This window comes from Sphaeramia orbicularis, chromosome 19, assembly GCF_902148855.1.
Source record: "Sphaeramia orbicularis chromosome 19, fSphaOr1.1, whole genome shotgun sequence".
NCBI classification, from domain to species: Eukaryota; Metazoa; Chordata; class Actinopteri; order Kurtiformes; family Apogonidae; genus Sphaeramia; species Sphaeramia orbicularis.
In genome coordinates, this window is record NC_043975.1 from 14,816,678 (window position 1) to 14,837,409 (window position 20,732).

Here is a 20,732-nt window from a genome sequence, read left to right on the forward strand (position 1 = left end):
AGAAAACTGAAGAAAATGTGTCTTTTTCAGCAAAGAAATCAATAACTGATCATAGAAACAAGTATCTATAACCACTGTCATTGATCCAACTCAATGGGTTTTACTGGTGAATCAATGTTGTAGAAGATGACAGTGTTTCCATGGTAACTACGGAGCCTCTGAACATCCAAATGGGTCATATCTGATGACCATGAAAAGATGACAAACTGCATTTTTTACACCACTTATTTACATGTGTTGATAGGATTAGTGGATCAATAAGTATTAAACAGTTTAGATCAGTAGATGGTTCAAGTTGACGGTGGATGTTTGGGTTTTTATGGGTTAAAATCCGCTGAGTCCTCCTAACAGCACGTTTGTATCCATGTTATTTGATCAGTTCTGTGTGATTTACATGGATCTGATGCAGTTAATGATCTCCGACAGGTGACCTTAACAGCCTATGGATAATATATTATTCATGATTTGATAGCAGCTAAATATAGTCGCATGAAAACAGACTGAATTATTTATGTCCAATCACTTATATCAGTGGCTCCCGAATATTTTCAACTTTGGACTCATAAAATCTATTTTTTCTCTCTCTCCACAGGACCAGAAAGCTAAAACAGATTCACTTTGTATTTATTTCTTTTTACACCTTTTGTGTTGTTTGGATGTTGCTGCCACTTCATTGTCACTTTTTTTTTTTTTTTTTTTAAATTCTGTTACATCTTTTACATCGTTTTTATCTCGTTACATCTTTTATGTCGTGTTTCTTCTTTTGCATCTTACATCATTTTCCTCATTTCTCCTTTTCTGTCTTTTCAAATTGTTTTCCTCTTGTTTTGTCTTTTTTAAAATTTGTTACGTCTTGTACGTCATCTTTAGTGTGTTCATTGCATTTTATGTTCTATGTCATCTTTTATATCTTATCTTTATTTTCCTCTTGTATTTATACATTTTACACTTGATTTGTCTTTTTCAATTCATTACTTTTTTTTTTTTTTTTTTACATCATTTCCATCTTGTTATATAATTTATGTCCCATTTCATCTTTTACATCTTATATGTCATTTTCTTGGCTTTATCTTTCACATCTCATCCCATTATTTTCATCTTGTTTTGTCTTGTTACGTCTCTTACATCTCATCTTCATTTTACAAGGATCAACATTTATAATCTCTACTATTTTAATTTGGAAACTTGATTCCTGACACTGACAAATGACAACCCATTAAAAACATCTCTGCGTCCCATCTTGGGGCTGCAAAATTATTTGTATTTGTATCTAAATAAAAGCTACAATAAACTTAGTTACTGTTTTCAGGAACTTTAATTCATCATATATGTAGACATACAATATCTGTAGTGAAATAAGGATGCAGAGCACTATTTCATGAAAAAAATCTTATTTTATCATATCTAATTTGACTTCTTCACCACATGAAACAACAACAAACCAGACATCTAAAATGTACATGAAGTAGCCCATATATTGCATTTATAATAAATATATTGGAAGATGGGAAAAATCCACCTGTCAACCATATTTTTTCTATCCAGTTTGTTGATATTTTTACTTATTTAGCGACAAAATGTCAAGAATAGTGAAAAATATCTGTGACAAGTGGTCAAAACTAAACATTTTTTCAGACAAGTAGTAAAAAAAACAAAACAGGGTTAAAAGTATAATAAAATCTTCAACCTGCTGGAAAAAAAATTTCCCAAGACAACTCGATGACTCAAATAATAACTAAACACAAAGAGCATATTTAAATGGTTCTCAGATCTTTAGTTTTATCATATATCTTGTCCATACACACTGTTCCTTTGCTTTTGAAGATGTTTTTCTCTCTAGGTTTAACATCTCCTTAAGGTAGATCCAGTATTTTTTTTTCTTTGCTTACCATGATGTGAGTCAGATAAGAAAATCAGGTATTGTGCAGGTTTACAAAATCCAAATCGATCCATGACACTGGCCTAAAACCATGTGAGCAGCAGGAGAGCAGAGTTTTCACTCCCTCTAGCTTTAGTCAGCTCTATCTCTTTAGCTCCACCTTAAATACACCTGCAAACACACATTTCTACCACCTGTGACAAAACTGACTATAAATGTGATATTTTAAAGCCTAATGTCGATTTATTTACCATTTACTTGCACAATAAAATACACAATAAGGGGTAAAATTATGTAAAAGTCAAATGTCAACGTGACCAGCTCATTTATCAGCTCAAATGTTAAAAACAGAAAATAAAAAACAGAACACATTTGCTCTATTCTGTCTGTAAACACATATTAAGAGTCGATTAAAGTCATGTTTCCTCGTTTTTTTCGTCATTTTCTGTCATGTAGGTTAACATTCACGCTGCCATCTGGCACTTTAACTTTATCTCCACAACACCGGATAAAAGCACACGCGCACAACCGACGCTCCATGTAATATTCCTGAGTGGGTGCTTTTTATTTCTCACCTGTGTTTTCGTTGTGAGCTGAATCACCGCCTTCCTAAAATGAAGTTTACTGTCGGCGTTTCCCATTTTTTCTGTCACAAACAGCGTCAACACCGACTCGACATGAAAACGAGGATAATCTCCCACATCCACGGGTGACAGCCGCTCCGCGCACCGGATGCGTTCAGTGGCTGCTCGGACACTTTAGTATCTAAAGCAATTAGAAGTAATACAAAAAAAAAAAAAAAAAAAAAAAAAAAAAAAGACTGAAGGCATAATAAAATAAAATACATAGAAATTAAAAGATGGAGGAACAAAAATGACCTAAAATGTCGATGAAATGAGAAATAAAAAATTTTAAAAAATATATATATGTAAAGAACAAATATAAAATCAAAAAGAAAAAGGGCAAAAGAAAAGAATATAAAAAATAAAAGTACAGTGCTACAAATAGAAATAAAATAAACAAACATACAATCAGATAAATGAATTAAAATAATTCCTGAAGGAGTCATAAAATTATGAAAATGAAATATAATGAAAATAAACATAATACAAATTTAAAATACTAGTTACAAATGTCATACATGACTGTAAAATAAATAGGTAAACTGTCAATCTAAAATTAATAAAATACATAATATAAAATATTTTGATAAACATATTGAAAGACTTAATTAAAAGATAACAATACAAATAATCAAATACAAATATAAGTGGCTGAGTATGCATTTTTAAAAAAAAATCTTATCCTTTTTGGCCGGAGAAAAACTTCCAATTTACTTTATGATTAAATATTCATCTAAATGTTTTAAAAGTTTTTCTTCCTATTTTTCTACACTATAAATCTCCAAATGTATTTAAAAACATAATTTAATAAAGATTCACCACATTCAGTGAAAATAAATATTTGATTAGTGAGTTAAACAGAAGTAATTTATAGCAAAACGTAACTTTAAGTGTTTAAAATTTAACTATTCATTCAAAATAAAACATGTTTCCATGAAAAACAGCTGATAACCAATTATTTGTGTTTCTACTCAATAGGTACAGTGCTTCCGAGGGTCTTTGAATGCAGCACCAGCCGAGCAGGATCCAAACCAGGAGACTTCCGGGATCCTAAAGTACACATTAACATAAGACTGATTCAGAGGCAGGTATGAGGAAAGGAACACGCAGTCACCTATAACATCTAATGAATTTCATGACATAAAAATACTTTTATAAATAGTTTTAATACGGATACGTATTTATGTCAGCTCACAAATAAATAAATGTAAGATGTGTGTTTAAAAAAGTTTTAATATTAAAACTTAATAGTCATGTTAATAAGTTTGTAAAAGGGGGGCTACTGAATGGAACTTAGTGTATATCTATTATTACAAGAGGTTTTTCAAGATGCAGTGATGGAGCATGACTCAGTAGGTCTATTATCAACTTAACGCCACATCTCCACAGACTGAATAAAGTATCGTCATCGTTTACACATATCTGAATTATGGAATCATCAAGTTTTCTTCTTCACACTACAATTTTCTCAATATTTAGCCATATTTAAGTGACTTATCAACACAGCGTCACAGAGCGTCAGCCAATGAGAGTGCAGCGTCACAGAACGTCAGCCAATGAGAGCCCAGCGTCACATAACATCAGCCAATGACGGCGCAGCGTCACAGAACGTCAGCCAATGAGAGCGCAGCGTCACAGAACGTCAGCCAATGAGAAAGCAGCGTCACAGAACGTCAGCCAATGGGAGCGCAGCGTCACAGAACGTCAGCCAATGAGAAAGCAGCGTCACAGAACGTCAGCCAATGGGAGCGCAGCGTCACAGAACGTCAGCCAATGAGAGCGCAGCGTCACAGAACGTCAGCCAATGACAGCGCAGCGTCACAGAACGGCAGCCAATGACAGCGCAGCGTCACATAACATCAGCCAATGAGAGCGCAATGTCACAAAACAGCAGCCAATGAGAGCGCAGCATCACAGAACGTCAGCCAATGAGAGCGCAATGTCACAAAACGGCAGCCAATGAGAGCGCAGCGTCACAGAACGGCAGCCAATGGGAGTGCAGCGTCACAGAACGTCAGCCAATGAGAGCGCAGCATCACAGAACGTCAGCCAATGAGAGCGCAACGTCACAAAACATCAGCCAATGAGAGCGCAGCGTCACAGAACGGCAGCCAATGAGAGCGCAGTGTCACAGAACGTCAGCCAATGAGAGCGCAACGTCACAAAACGTCAGCCAATGAGAGCGCAGCGTCACAGAACGTCAGCCAATGAGAGCGCAATGTCACAAAACGGCAGCCAATGAGAGCGCAGCATCACAGAATGGCAGCCAATGAGAGCGCAGCGTCACAGAACGTCAGCCAATGAGAACACAAATTATAATATTATCCACTGTATTTTGCATTTTTCAGTGTGAAGTGTATATTGTCCTGTATTTAATTCACTGATCATGTAGCTATTCATAAAAGCTCAGATTAAAGTTGAGGGTTATTGAATCAGAAACAAAAAAAAACTGTAGAAGATGTGACTTTTTCAGCAAATATATCATTGACTGAACTTAAACCCAGTATCTCCATCCACTGTCATTGATCAAACTCCATGAGTTTTTCTGGTGAATCAATGTTGCAGAAGATGATGGTGTTTCTATGGTAACTACGGAGCCTCTGAATGTCCAAATGGGTCATATCTGATTATAATTTTCAGTTGAGAAACTGCATTTTACCTCAGTTATTTACATGTATTGATAGGATTAGTGGATCAACAGATATTAACCCATGACAACCCAGTGTTACTTTTGTGGCAGTTTCCAAAATACTTTTTTCTCTTTAATCTCCTGAGACCCAGCAACGCATTTTTGTCCTCTGTAGTGGACAAGAATTTCATAGCTTTATTTAAAAAAAAAAAAAAAAAAAAACCTGTCCACTGCAAAGGACATTTCATTAAATAAAAGTAAAAATGATCTGAAAAACTGTGGCATCATACGGTTTCCAATCAAGGCAATTATGTAAAGTAAAAAAAAAAACCCTAAAAACTTTTACTTGGGTCACTGGACAATATTTAACTTTTCTTAAGTGGTTTAACACAATTTATTATGACATTACCCTCTGTATTTTGTGGTTTTCAGTGAACATCAGGCATTTTCCTGTACTTAATTCACTAATTATGTAGATGTTCATAAAAGCTCAGATTAAAGTTGAGGGTTATTATATCAGAAACAGAGAAAACTGAACAAAAAGTGACTTTTTTGGCAAAATATATCATTAACTGAACATAACACAAGTGTCTCCATCCACTGTAATTTATCAAACTCTATGGGTTTTACTGGTGAATTAATGTTGTAGAAGATGACGGTGTTTCCATGGTAACTACAGAGCCTCTGAATGTCCAAATGGGTCATATCTGATGACCATGAAAAGTCGATAAACTGCATTTTACACCAATTATTTACATATTTTAATAGGTTTAGCGGTTCAGAACTTATTAAACATTTTAGATCAGTAGATGGTTTTGGTCGTGAGTGGCTGTTTGGGTCTTTATGGGTTAAATATTTTTTGCAGGTGGTCTTAAAGTATATGGGGCTTGTAATTTAAAATATTCTACATTTTTGTTGCCATCAGTTCAAACTTTTGACTCACATGTGACTCAACAAACCCCTTCTTTCCCATGCTTCTCGGTGCATATACAGTGAGATTGAGGGGAAATGATATAAAGTTTAAGTTATTTTAAAAATCTTGAAGGCTTAGGATTTTTGATGTTTTCCCCCCAGAAGACCCTCTCACTTCTCCTGCTGAAATCTTACAGCGATGTTATCATTTTCTTAAACTCGTGACACATCTGTTTGGACTGATTTTTCCTCCATGTGGTCACTGTTACGTGAAATGGTGGTGTGAAGGCGTGAAAATCCTCATCCTACAGACACTGTCGAGCATCTTTTCACGGATAATGTGACTGTTATGAGTATGCATTTCTAAAATTAAAACAGGAGCAGGCCCCAGCGCCCCCGTCATACCAAACTTATTGGTGCACTTCCTGGGCATTAAAGATGCGGATCAGCTCTGACTCATGCAAACAGATGTTTCTTCATACATAAAGGTTCACCCCTTCAGCCAATCACAGGCTTTCTCCCTCCTCCTCCTTTCGCCGCAGACATAACAGAGAAAACCCTCAGGAAGCTTCCAAACAGATCTGTCTGTGCAGGCTCACTCATGTTTGAATTTTAATCTGTGCAGAGAAGAAACATGACAACGATGAAAACTTTTGGGCTTTTGTTTTGCACCATAGCAGCTCTAACAACAGCTGAAGCGGTGAGGAGATTTTTCATTCATATTTCTGAAATTTAAATGTGTTTTCATGAACATTTATGTGACCTTTCTGTTCTTTCAGGACTCACTGAGGCTGAGACGAAAGCAGAGATCATCCCCTTTCTCTTCCTCCTTTTTCTCCTCTTCTTCCTCCTCGTCCTTTGAGTCTTCAGGTAAGAAACTCTGCACTTTATTATTTACTACTTTGCTGCTTGTTTCTACTAGTGCTTTATTCTGTAATTATTAAACTATATCTAAATATGTATGTACACGCATATAAAGATTGTGCAAACTGTACTATTGTTTTATTATAACATGTAAGCTACTTATTATTACTTTGCAACTTGTTTCTACTAGTACTTTCACTATTGTTTTTTATAGTTATTATATTGCTTTTTTTGTTACTTTATTTTTATTGTTGTTTTGGATTTTGTACAATACAAACATAAGGGACATTTGGGATACACTAACCATAAAAAACCTTTATGACTAACAATTGGTTTTAGTAATGTGACATTGAAACTAAAATTGTTCATTTCTCCCATTTATCATGACTCTGCTCTTCTTGAGTCTTCAATCTATGGGTCAGAATCTCCATCTCAAATATTCCTCTCACAAATTGTAGTTGTAGGTGGTTCTAATTTGCACCATTTTTTTGGTAATTGAGTTTTTCCAGGCTGCTAATAGTATTTTAAACAAATATTAATCATTTTTATTAATTACATTATTACCAATAATATATCTGAAATCCATCACCAAACATATTTTAGGAATTGCATATCCCAATATCTTAATTGTTGAATATACATTATCCCAAAATAATGCAAATTTCGTGTTGTATTGCTTTATTATGTCTTTATTCTTGTGGTATTTGTTGTGTGTATATTCAGTGTTGTACTGCTTTTGGAACCTCAATTTCCTGATGGCTCTGCCCAAAGGATCAATAAACTTCTATCTAATCTAATCTAATCTAATCTAATCTAATCTAATCTAATCTAATCTAATCTAATCTAATCTAATCTAATTTGTTGAAGCTCTCTGTTGACCTGCTTCAGTACAGTGTTTAATTCATTGTATCTGTCCCATGGTAGGTGAGGTCTGCCTTAACGGAGGCTCATCTGTCCCATCTATCTACACTGGAGAGCACATGTTCTGTTTGTGTTTGGACGGATTCGAAGGGAAAAAGTGTGAAATAGGTAAGAAGACATGCTTATTTAACCCTCAAAGACCTAAAGAACTGTCAGCAACCAAAAGCATTTACTGATAGAAAATGTGTAGTAAGTTTTGATCCACTAATCTTAATAATACAGTTAAATAATTCAGGTAAAATGAAGTTTCTCAGCTTTTCAGCAAAATAAAATTTGTTTTATTTGGACATTCAGAGGCTCCATAATGAACACAGGAACACTGTCATCTTCTGCAACATTGATTCACCAGTAAAACCCATGTAATTTGACAAATGACAGTGGTTGTAGACATTTATTTTACATCCATTTAATGATATATTTAGCTGAAAAAGTCACTTTTACTTCAGTTTTCTCTGTTTTGTTATAATAATCTTTGGATTTTATTCCAAGGTTTAATGAACATCTATATGATCAGTAAATTAAATACAGAAAATACATGATTTTCACTGAAACATTTAAAATGCAGAGGAGAATATAAAAAATTATGATAAATCCCTTAGGAGAGGTTAAATGTGTAGGAAAACTAGATGTATTTAAGGGTGACCATAACCTTTGTATACTAAGCAAGTAAGTCAATTTTATTTTTAGAGCACTTTTCATGGACAGGGAATCACAAAGTGCTTCACTGTGCAAGACAATTAAAATACCGTTTAAAATACAATTTAAGATGCAATTAAATTACAGTTAAAATACAGTTAAAATGCAATAAATACATTAAGTGCAATCGGTTTGTAGCAGCCCTGAGTCAGTTTGGATTTACTAAGTGAAACAATGAACTGAACTGAGTACTTTATACTTCTACTCTGCTATATCTCAAGGTTTTGGTTACTTTCAGATTACAGTTTTAATCCCTTTCCTGTCCAGTGAAATATGCATATCCTTAAATGTGTGTCTCCTCCTTAAGCTAATTAAAAATGGAAAATATTGGCCAATAGTGACAGCAGATTGATGCTGATATGATGATGATGAATTGCATATGTTCATAGATAACAACAAAAACAGCAACCCTTACATCTCAGGCCAAATAAGAAGACGCCTTAGAGCTGCTTCGTCATGGAAAATGTAATTACTTTTGTTAAGTGGCTCTTTTGCAGTTTATAGACTTATTTGGTTGCACACACACATACGGCTAAAAGAGAAAACACCTTTCATATTGTTTAGTTTAACCTCCCATTGCTGCTGTGTATATAAAAGCTCCTCCAACTTGTAATGTCTGAGCTAAACTGAAGGCTCAAGTGTTTACAGTTCTCCATCTTAAACTCAATAAACTCTTGGATTCACTGGAAAAACTATCACCACAGAGCTGAAACGCTTATGAAAAATAGTTTTTATTGGGACACTGAAGCTAGAAACACGTGATGAACAGTTTATAAAGTACTTCAAATGAGCTCAAGCGTGGACAGCTACTGTAGTAAAACCTAACAAAGATTAATGCAGGAAAAAAAAAAAATTTATATATATATATATATATATATATATATATATATATATATATATATATATATATATATATATATATATTTCAGAAAATGTGTTAAAAATGACTGCAAAGTAGAAATATTGCCTGGTATTGAAGTAAGTATAATCTTTACCCAGAAGAAGAACTAATACATATGTAAAAAAAAACAAAAAAAACAAAACAAAACAAAACAAAAAAAACCAACCCAAAATACTGTTTTAACTTCTTTACAGCAGTAAAAGTGGAAAAGTACAAGCTCTGAAACATACTCAAAATACAAAAGTAACTTCTGAAGTGCATTTGTATTGACTGCTAATATCAGTATAACATGAAGACTAAAAGATTAAACGATCCTAACATGACATAAAACTAAAAAAATGTTTACGAGCATTAAGTTGAAATTAGTTTTTAATGTCAGCAGCAAATCCCACAACCTCATGCTGCCTTTTCTTTGTGATCCAGCTTCCTTTTCTACACTGTTTTTTCTTTTTTCTTTTCTTTTTTTTCTTTTTTTTTACATCCTGTCATCTTTTCTATGTAATTTAGTCTAAAAATAGCCTTTATTTTGTAAAGGTGGACAATAATGCAAAACAAAAATAATCTCTAACTCTCTTAAATGCATTAAAACTACAGTGGAGTCTGATTTAAAAAGTATAAAGTACAGATATTTGTAAAATGTGAAATGTTATCAGGACAATAAATACCCCGTTACAGCACACAACTACATGCAATCCAATGATTATTGTAGAAATGTGAAGTTTAATGATAAAAATCAGCTGTGTAAGTGTCAAATCTCTCCTGTTGTTTGGTTTAGCGACAAGTGCACAGTGTTATGAAGGCATGGGACTTTACTACCGAGGTACTGTGTCCCAGTCTGAGAGTGGACGGACGTGTGAGGAGTGGGATGTGGAAACCAGGGAACGCTACATGTCCACAGATGTCAACTCAGGGAGACACAACTACTGCAGGTAAGGCGCTGTGAACCTGACCACATGTACAATCTAGTCTGGTCCTTTTACCCCAAAACATTAAGTAAGTAAGTAAGTAAATTTTATTTATAGTGCACTTTTCACAGACAGAGTCACAAAGTGCTTTATCAAATCAAATCAAAATCAACTCAAATTTATAGAAACCCAACAGAATCCTCCAGGAGCAAACACTTGTGACTGGTGACAGTGGCGAGGAAAAACTTCCCTTTAACAGCAGAAACCTGGAGCAGACCCAGACTCCTGAAGGATGGCCGTCTGCCTTGACCAGTAGGGGTTAAAGAGCGAGAATAAAGGAGGAGAAAAGAGAGAGCGATAGAGATAGAGAGAGACTGGGGGAGAGGGGGGAGGAAGGGGGAGACACATGGAGTACATCTAACACTGTAAAGTAGCAACTTTATATTGCGAAAAACGAATAAAACAGTACAAATAACATACAATTAGAATACCCATAAAACACAATAAAGTACCATTAAAAACAGCTTAAAATATAATGAATACATAAAGTGCAATCAGTATTTATTAATTATAGTTAATAATAACGTAATTAAAAATAAAGTAATTATTAAACACCTCTGATAAAAACAAAGTATGAAGAAGAGTCTTGAATGTTGTGTAAATCATAGATAAATATGAATGGTTGAAAAACAAAAAGCAAATCTATTTAAGTAGCTACTGTTAAAAAGTGAGCAGGATTCTCTGAGGCCACACCCCTGTATTAAAACCACACCCGCTTCCAATAAAATACATCTGACAAATGGGTCATGTCCAAAATTATTACATAGTCGCGGCTTGTTCTCGTCACATCATCTGGTTCAGAGCTTTTTTCCTCATGTAGTGTCTGAGAACTATTGTGTGATTGGTCAGAAATTAGTAGTGGGCATGATTAATGCAAAAAACTGGAGGGCTTTCCAAGAGTTCTGCACTTGAGTTTCTTGTGAAGTAAGAAATGATGACCTGACCAGACATGTACTTGTGTTTTAATGAAATCCACATAATATAAAGAATATACTTCGACAATCCCGACCATCACGTAAAATAACTGACGTTTATAGTAGTTGTTGCGGTTCAACTTCATGACTTCTGGAAATATTTTCTGAGGTGTTTCCAGATACAATCATTCGGACCTGTTTCTAATAGTTTTTATATTTTGGTTTGGACACAGATATTTGGTAAAACTAAGGTCATTTTTGTGGAAAACAGAGGTGGAAGATAAACATGTAAAAAAATAGGGAGTAATTTTTCCTTCTGAACTACTCACATGATTTAATTTTGATATCAAATCACCCAATAGGTCACAAATAATCAAAGATTCCAAAAAGTGAAAACAGATTTGCATTTAGAACACTCTCTCTGTTTTTTCCCATTAATCATGTTATGAGCTTCACATTTACGTACTTAGATACAAAACTACATATCAAGTAGTTCAAATGAGCTCCATCTGCCGCAGAAACAACAGTAAGATGCCGCAAAAATGTTATAAAATATATATTAATAAATCAATCAGACAGATCAAACCACTACTTTTACTCCAATATTATAGCTACTTTTTAATGCTAATACTGCTAATGCTAATTTAAGTCTAGTCACTCTTTTAGTACAAATAAAACATGCTGTTATTATCCACACATTTAGCATTCTAATTTGTATACTGTGTGCTTTCCGTGCAGAAACCTCCTCTACAAACGCCGTCCGTGGTGTTATGTTCAGAAAAACCAGCAGCTCGTGTGGGAATACTGTGACATTCCACACTGTGGCATCGAGTCACGTAAGTGTTGTCTTTCCTATGTCACCAAAAGATGGATTTTCTGATTCTGGTCAGTCTTCCATTGAATGATCCCGTGTTGATAAGTAAAATCTGGATTTATATCATTGTGATTCATTTTTTATATGACTTTCATTGAAGATGAGTCGCTTTTGCTGTAAAATAAGCACTTGTTGCCACATTAATTCAACTATTTTTATTAATGTTAATAATAATATTAGAAGGTTAGTTTAACAATTTGTAACATTATTTCTCAAAAGTACATTTTTAAAGATAAATGTACCAAAGTAAAATCAGATCTTGAGAATCACAACTGTATCAAATCACAAAATCATTGATGTTACTATACCCTGTTGTGAGTAAGGGTTGTTTTTATTGATTAATTGTGCAAATTATTGCTATGAATAAGGGAATAATTTATTAACATTTCAGCATATAGTCTGAAAAAAATCCTGAAATCTTAATCTGAAATTACAAGACATTCAATAATAAAGCATGAAATACAGGATAATTAAAATTATGACTTCACACAAAATTTTAACCAAAGCTCTTCTATTTTTCAAGTGTTTTTAATTATTAAACCTTGATCACAATCTCTGAACATAAAAGACACTATCACTTTATTAAATCAGATAAATCCTGTAAACATTCATATTTTCCGCTCATTAAATAGATGAACTGTTGCCAAATGATCTGTTGCAACACTTAATTCTTGAGTTGTTGCTTCATTGGAATTAAAAACAAACTGCTTGTATCGTTGTAGTTCCAGCTTTACCGTCGCCCACACCTGCTGAGCCAAAGCCAGGTGAGTTCCCCACCTCTGTCGACTCTCTGTGGTCTGTTTCCATCTTCTGTGAACTGTTTTGACTTGTTTTGTTCCCTCAGAGCTGACATGTGGCCAACGCACCAGACGAAAGCTGATGAAGATCGTGGGAGGAACGGTCTCCACAGTGGAAGCCCACCCGTGGATTGCTGCCGTATTCTGGCGCAGCAAAACCAAGGAGAAGGTTTTCCGCTGCGGGGGGAGTCTGATCTCCTCCTGCTGGGTCCTCACAGCCGCCCACTGCTTCCCCGATGGGTAGGAAAGAACTCCGATCACTTACCGACACAGTGGCAGCTGTTCCAGCAGACAGAGCTGAGAGAGGATTGTGTTGAGTCCAGTTGTGAATGACATCACACTTGAGTAGACTGTGATGCATTAAGATGTATTTTGACCATGACTAAGGGTCAACTAAGGGGCAAGTGTAATACCACTGATGACCACTAGACACTGGCTCCAGTTGACTGTTATGGAGCTTCCCCTAGGCCAGGGATGTCCAACTCATTTTAATTCAGTGGCCACATTGAGCCCAATTTGATCTCAAGTGGGCCGGACCAGTAAAATAATAGCATAATAACCTATAAATAATGACAACTCTAAATTTTTGTCTTTGTTTTAGTGCAAAAAAACAAACACCTATTAAATTATGAAAATACTTACTTTTAAAAACTATCCAAACAAAAAGATGTGAATAAGCTGAAAAAAACTGAAATTTGTTGAGAAAAATAAGTGTGATTTTAACAATTTTGTGCCCCAACCTATCATTTATACATGTGCATTACAGATTGGATCTACAAAAGCACAAAACAATTAGTAACAGGTAGAATATTGTTAAAATTGTGCTTAATTTTCTTTAGACATTTCAGGTTGTTCATATTTGTTGAGGTTATTCATATTTTGTTGTTATAGGATAGTTTGTAAATGTAAATATTTTCATAATTTAATGTTATTGTTTTTGTACTAAAACAAGACAAAAATTTAAAGTTGTCAGTATTTATAGGAATAATGCAATTTTTTCCCCCACATCAAACCAAGACATTATTTATAGGTTATTATGTTATTTTTTCCCCTTTTTTTTCTTTCTCCAATTTCTATTTATTTCTCATTTTAACAGTATAATACAACCTGATCTCCTCAGGTTGAGGAGCAAGAAAAGAAACACAACAGAAAACAAACAAATGAAAAGAAGAGCCTGTGTTTTGTCAGAATGTGTTTATGTCCCTTAATAGACACAATTTTCCCTGAATGTCAGCCATTTTCCCCAGTTTCTTATGAAGAGATTTTCTTTCAACTTCAGTTCATGTGTAAGATGTTCCATGTTTATGCTATTATTTTACTTCAGATCATATTGGTCTGTATGTGGAACCTGAACCAAAATGAGTTCAACAGCCTTGACTGTGTAATTTTTGCACTTTACAAATTCATCCTGCGGGCTGGATTGGAACCTTTGGTGGGCTGCTTTTGGCCCATGGGCCGCATGTTTTACACCCCTGTGTTAAGGAATAGTAATGTCTGAGCTGCACTGAGTTCAGTTCAGTTCAGTTCTGTTCTGTTGACTACATGCACGATCCAGTTGAAAATTCTGACTTCGCTGCTCAAATGTACCATTAGCTCTCATTATTGCATCTTGCACACTACAATGAAACAAAATCACTCATGTATGCTGTTTCTGTCTGAAAATAACGCCAATGTTCTTTATGCGATATCTATGCATCATGTGCCGTAGTAATACACATTAAATGGAGTGATAAAGTAACCCCACCCTAAGGCCTAATCTTAAAACCCTCACAGACTGAGTTGAAACTGTTCTGTAAGGACTTGAATGGGATTAAAAATCCTTTTAGATATGGTAGGTTAGCTTAATAAGCCCCAGTGTATAAGACTGAGGTGGATTTAAGAAGATCAAATTACAGAAATGGAATATAATAATCATAATTATGATTCCATTAGTATGAATCTGATGGATTAGTAGAATTAGATGTGTACGTCTACAAAGGGAGTGGACTCACTGATTTTTTTGGTTCTTGTTATGTTTCTACAGTAGTTCAAAATGGACTTCCTCTGCTGATTTTTTTTTTTTTTTTAGCATTTCTTTGCAAGTGACATTTAGCGTTAAGATATAGATCATTACTATGTCTTAGTGTGAACCACAGTAAATATCTCAGCACATAACAAAGAAATCACAGGATAAAAGACTTTAGGCTTTTTGGCATCACCTGTACTAAACTAAAAACTAAATTAAATGTCACTAATATCACATACTGATCCTGTAATGACACTGAGTTATATATTTAAAACAATTAGGGCACTTTATTGTACTTGTTTAACTTTCTAATGGAGGGAAATTTTTCAGATAATCAATTTTTTAACACAATTGTAAGATGTTCCCCATGATAAAGCCATGTTTAGCACAATAAACTAGTTAATTCCCTCAGAGTCTACATCACAAAGAGGGTGAGGATATAGAGCTCAAAATGTCTACGAGAAACCAGAAAATAGAAGAAACACTGTGGTTTAATGTTACCATAGTTACCGATCAGAAGTAGAGCTAATGAATGACATCCATGAGTACAGTGGTGTCCGATTATTGGTGATTGTACACTTTGAAAATCAAAAACAAAAGCCAGATGTTCATGTTTTTTTTTTTTTTCTACAGTGTACAATGGAAATAATAGTCAGTCAGGGACGCAAACATCTTTTGCTGATTTGAGATTAAAGTAGGTCTTTGAGATTTATGCAGATCTGAGGACTGACTAAATCAAAACATACAATAACAGTGAAAATCTGATAAAATAACTGCAATTTTAATGACAGGTGGAGGTGAGATATGAAAATAAACCCTCTGACTCGGTCCTTCCTGCTAAATTTGTGTCAATTTCCGCCTGTTTACCATTTACCAAGGTCCAAAACTTGTAACTGAAGAAACACAAGTACAAAATAAATTAATGCCACATCATTTGAAAGGTAATAACCTCTAGTTTCAGAAAATTTCTGTTGTTTAGTACATATACTGTATATATTTTTCATACCCATTTTAGAACAGGAACATTATTACTCATGAAATGGAACAGTAACGTGACTTCATTACCAGCTTTAACTTTGGTGATTCTTTTAGGAATACTGTAACATAAACTTTGTGGCTCAGTTGTGGAGAATCTAAGCTTTCTATTGAGATATAAAATGTCTATGTTAACAAAAGTTTTATTGTAGAAACTTGGACACATTTAAAACAAAATTGCAGTTGGAATGGAGAGGTTAAATACCTCAAGAACATGAATGATTTAAAATGAATCAACTTCAAGAGGTTTCTAAAATGACAGAAGTTACCTGAGCATTAACTATTTCATTTGATTATAAGTGAGATCTAAACCACAGTCGGTCTTTGTCTTTCAGTTCTAACACCAAAGCACGCCGTTTTTCCGTCTTCCTCGGGAAAAACGCACTTAACGAGAGCGAACTGACCACAGAGCAAAGATTCAGAGTGGAAGAAATCTACATCCATGAAGGGTTTGACAACAGCGAGGGCAACTTCAACAATGACATCGGTAGGAGGCTGTATTTACCTGTTCCTCTGTAGGCAGCTGTGGTCAGAGCAGTGACTGATAATACTGATGATAATGATGATGATGATGATGATCTTCTGCAGCTCTAATGAAGCTGAAGGCCCGACGTGGTCAGTGTGCAATGGAGAGTAACACAGTGAAGACCATCTGCCTGCCGCCGCCTCTGCAGAGCCTTCACCCTGGAGTCAGCTGTGAAATCGCTGGATATGGGAAAGAAAAGTTTGGTGAGAAACACAACATGACCGGGAATTCTCACAGAAAGATGATTAAATATGTAAACTCAGAACCTCTATTTTCACTCACTTTGGAAACCTGTCTAGTATATAATCTCTACAGCCTCTAAGTAAAGTCACACAAATGCTCAAACATATTTACATTTTTGAGTCCCTGTATATATTTGGGAAGCTCAGGTCATTTATTAAGACCTACCACTGGTCTGGCTGCGTTGTGACATTTCTGACAGACATTTTTTTACCACTTTTTTTTTGGTCCAAACTCATCATGAATGGTTTGCATCCCTCTCATGCTGCAGGTTGTTGTGTCATGTTTGCATCTGCAATTTACTGGAGCTTAAGGAGTCCACAAATGTGTTATTAATTAGTGCTAATTATACTCAGGCACAAAAACACCCATGAACTTTTGCACCTGGGTCCAGTTTGCCCTTGTTTTTAGTCAGATTTTATTGTGTGTCAGGTATTTCTTAACATCTATCTATCTATCTATCTATCTATCTATCTATCTATCTATCTATCTATCTATCTATCTATCTATCTATCTATCTATCTATCTATCTATCTATCTAATGGATTAGATTTCTATAGCGCTTTACATTATTTATTCACTCTCATGGTGGTAAATTACATTTGTAGCTGACGGAATTTGCGCCAATTCACCACTGAACATTCACAAGCATTCATACACCAGTGTGACTGACACTGGAGGCAAGGATGAACTGCCTTGCCCAAGGACACAATGGCACATGACTGGGACAGAGCAGGATTTGAACCAACAACCCTTCGGTTATTGGATTACCCGCTCTACCTTCTGAGCCATGGCCGTGTATATGTATTTGTAGATCCACTGTGATCTGTAAATTGTAATGCACATGTGTAAATGAGAAACTGAGGCATAATATTGTTAAAATTTCACTTTTCCTTTTTTGCATAGATAACGGAGAAAAATTTGGAGTTTTTATTTATAGGTTCTTATGCAGTTATTTTACTGGTCTGGCCTGTTTGAGCTCAAATTCGCCCCTGAATTAAAATGAGTTTGACACGCCTGTTCTGGACTCAACTGTAGTTCAAAAGTGCAAGATTTATCCCATTAGAAAAAAACAAAAACTGATGAGCCTCATTCAAGGATTAAGTTCAAAACCTTGTATCTGACAGTTCATGATTAACCTATAAAGACTCAAACAGCCACTGGCAACCAAACTCATCTACTGATCTAAAATGTTTAATAACTTTTGAACCACTAATCCTATCGATACCTGTAAATAATTGGTGTAAAATACAGTTTGTCATCTTTTCATGGTCATCAGATATGACCCATTTGGATGTTCAGAGGCTCTGTAGTTACCAAGGAAACACCATCATCTTCTATAGCAATGATTCACCAGTAAAACCAATGAAGTTTGATAAATGGCTTGTTTTAAGTTCAGTTATTGATATCTTTGCTGAAAAAGTCAACTTTTTCTTGAGTTTTCTCTGTTTCTGATATAATATTCCTCAACTTTAATCAGAGTTTTGATGAACATCTATATGATCACTAAATGATATGTTGGTATAATACCTGATTTTCACTGAAAAACCACAAAATGTAGAGGACATTATTATAACAAATGGTGATCAACCAATGAAGAAAAGTTAAATATAGATAAAAAACTATTTTGGACCTGCCACAAAAGTAGCACTGGGTCTTTATGGATCAAATCTGAATCTGTGAAGTAAAAGTAACTCATTCACCATCTAAATATAATAAGAAGAATAAACCACCTCCAACACGTACTGAAGTACTTGAGTAAATGTAATGAGTCATTTGTCATATGTGTAATTACAGTCAGTTTAAAGGTGTTTAAATCAGCTTTTCTTCCTTCAGGTTTATGGTACAACTCGCAGTATCTCCGCGAGGCTCAGGTGAACCTCTTGGCTGACAGTGTGTGTCGACAGGAGGATTATTATGGGAAGATGATCACCGATAATATGTTTTGCGCCGGTCGATCAGACTGGAGCCAGGACGCCTGCGAGGTAGGTATTCACAACGAGCCCAAACTCGCTCTTGCTCCTCTTTGAGCTGGTGGATTTGTATTGATGTTCTTGCTCTCGTTCCAACAGGGAGATTCAGGAGGGCCTCTGGTGTGCGATGTCGGCGGCAGATTCTTCCAGTTTGGGATCATCAGCTGGGGTGACGGCTGCGCACAAGAGTTTAGACCTGGAGTTTATACCAGATTAACTAACTACAACCGGTGGATAGAAGAGAAGACGGGGCTGTCAGACATCACTGCAGGCCTCATGTTTCCTCAGAAGTAAAAACTGATGACATGGACATGGAACTGTTTGGTCAGGGTCCTAATATTCCATTATAACTCTAAAGTTCATCCTCTAACACCAAAACCATCGACTGATCTAGATTGTGTATTAACTTCTGATCCACTAATCATATCAATACATGTAAATAATTCAGGTAAAATGCAGTTTCTCAGCTTTTTATTGTTATCACATATGACCCATTTGGACATTCAGAGGCTCTGTAGTGAATGTTGAGAGACTGTCATCTTACAGAATAGAATAGAATAGAATAGAATAGAATAGAATAGAATAGAATAGAATAGAATAGAATAGAATAGAATGTCTTATTGTCATTGTACAGGTACAACAAAATTTAAAGTGCAATTGTCTTTAGGTGCCATAAAACAATAAATAATGTACTGTATATAAAAGAGTATAAAAACTGAAAATATAAAAGAAAAACCCTGACAGCATGCATATCTAAAAAAGCAGCATAGGAAAGTGTCACATAAAACATGATCATATACCACTAGACAACATTCAGCATGTCCACACTTATATAAATATTCAGCGCAGTTATGGCCCTGGGATAAAAACTGTTTTTTAGACGGTTTGTGCTAGCCTTTAGTGTCCAGAAACGTCTGCCAGATTTCTGGAACAGTGAGCCTGTTTACATCACTGTAAAAATCTGATAACTGGAAGTAATCAGGAAATTGTAATAAATCAGATCCTATGCATTCACATTCGCTTCAGAAATATAATGTTGGGATGTTTCAGTCCATTATTGGATTTCTTTCAAAGTACATATGGACATAGTGACATGGGTTGAAGCTTCCTATTATTGTCTTCACACTACAGTTCCGGAAATAATTATTAGACCATCAAAAGTCAACAAAAACAATAGTTATCCAATCAAATACTAACCCCTGTGTGTATCATGTGACTAAAACAGACAGAAAAGAAAACATGGAATGCCTAAAAGCACTGTTTTTGTCAGTGCAATGCTATAGATATTGATGTAAGAACTGAAGTGATTTTGGTTATTATCAAGAAAACATGGCAAATGGATAGATATCAGCTCTGAAATTAAACTATTATAAGCCATGTTTGTTGTTATCATTATATTTGTCCAAATAAATGCACCTTTAGTTGTACCAGGCATTAAAATGAACAAGAAATTGAAGAAAACAATGGTGGTCTAATAATTTTTTCCGCAACTGTATGTGAGGAGGAACATGCTCAAAGGTTTTCATTCTATCACCAACTGAAGCTTTAACCCTGACCCATGATAGGATTTATAAAGAACTGGGAAACATAGGACCCTATGTGGCAGTTTTCTGTAAGAGGACAAAAAAATCATCAGTTTTAATCAAGCTTCCCACTAGAAAACACTAAGCCCTCTAATGTCTATGTATTATCATGGCTCTAGTTTATGTATTGATATGCATAGACCCCACATGCCTGACCATTCCAAGTTTCATGAAAATTGTTGCAGTACTTTGTGCATAATCTTGCTGACAGATAAATATACGTATATATATTTTTGTGACTATTTATGTGCCAGAATGTCATCTATAGTCGTGTAGTGCAGTTTAGTGCAGAATGAAAAGGAAAAAGCTGACTGAAGACCAGTTGGATGATTAGAAAATGAGAAAATGATCTCAACACAATTGAACACTTCTGGCAGATTTTAGACTAAATTCAG

At 35.0% G+C, this 20,732-nt stretch overlaps 2 protein-coding genes across 2 annotated transcripts in view; one reads left to right on the plus strand and one right to left on the minus strand.

Annotated features, from left to right (window-relative positions):
* LOC115410610 (protein HID1-like) overlaps positions 1-2,590 on the minus strand; it is a 29,420-nt gene extending 26,830 nt beyond the window's left edge. Inside the window, exon 1 of the mRNA XM_030122333.1 lies at positions 2,455-2,590. Within this exon, the coding sequence (XP_029978193.1) occupies positions 2,455-2,520 (66 nt within the window). The 5' untranslated portion in view covers positions 2,521-2,590. The remainder of the gene's footprint in view (positions 1-2,454) is intronic.
* Positions 2,591-6,606: 4,016 nt separating this feature from the next.
* Positions 6,607-19,250, plus strand: LOC115410612 (tissue-type plasminogen activator-like). Its single transcript, XM_030122335.1, has 11 exons — positions 6,607-6,743; positions 6,823-6,913; positions 7,832-7,936; positions 10,201-10,354; positions 12,043-12,140; positions 12,901-12,942; positions 13,023-13,215; positions 16,351-16,502; positions 16,604-16,744; positions 18,618-18,766; positions 18,854-19,250. Exons 1-11 carry the CDS (start codon positions 6,678-6,680, stop codon positions 19,046-19,048), a joined length of 1,386 nt encoding a protein of 461 aa, XP_029978195.1. The 5' UTR covers positions 6,607-6,677; the 3' UTR covers positions 19,049-19,250.
* The last annotated feature ends 1,482 nt before the right edge of the window (positions 19,251-20,732 follow it).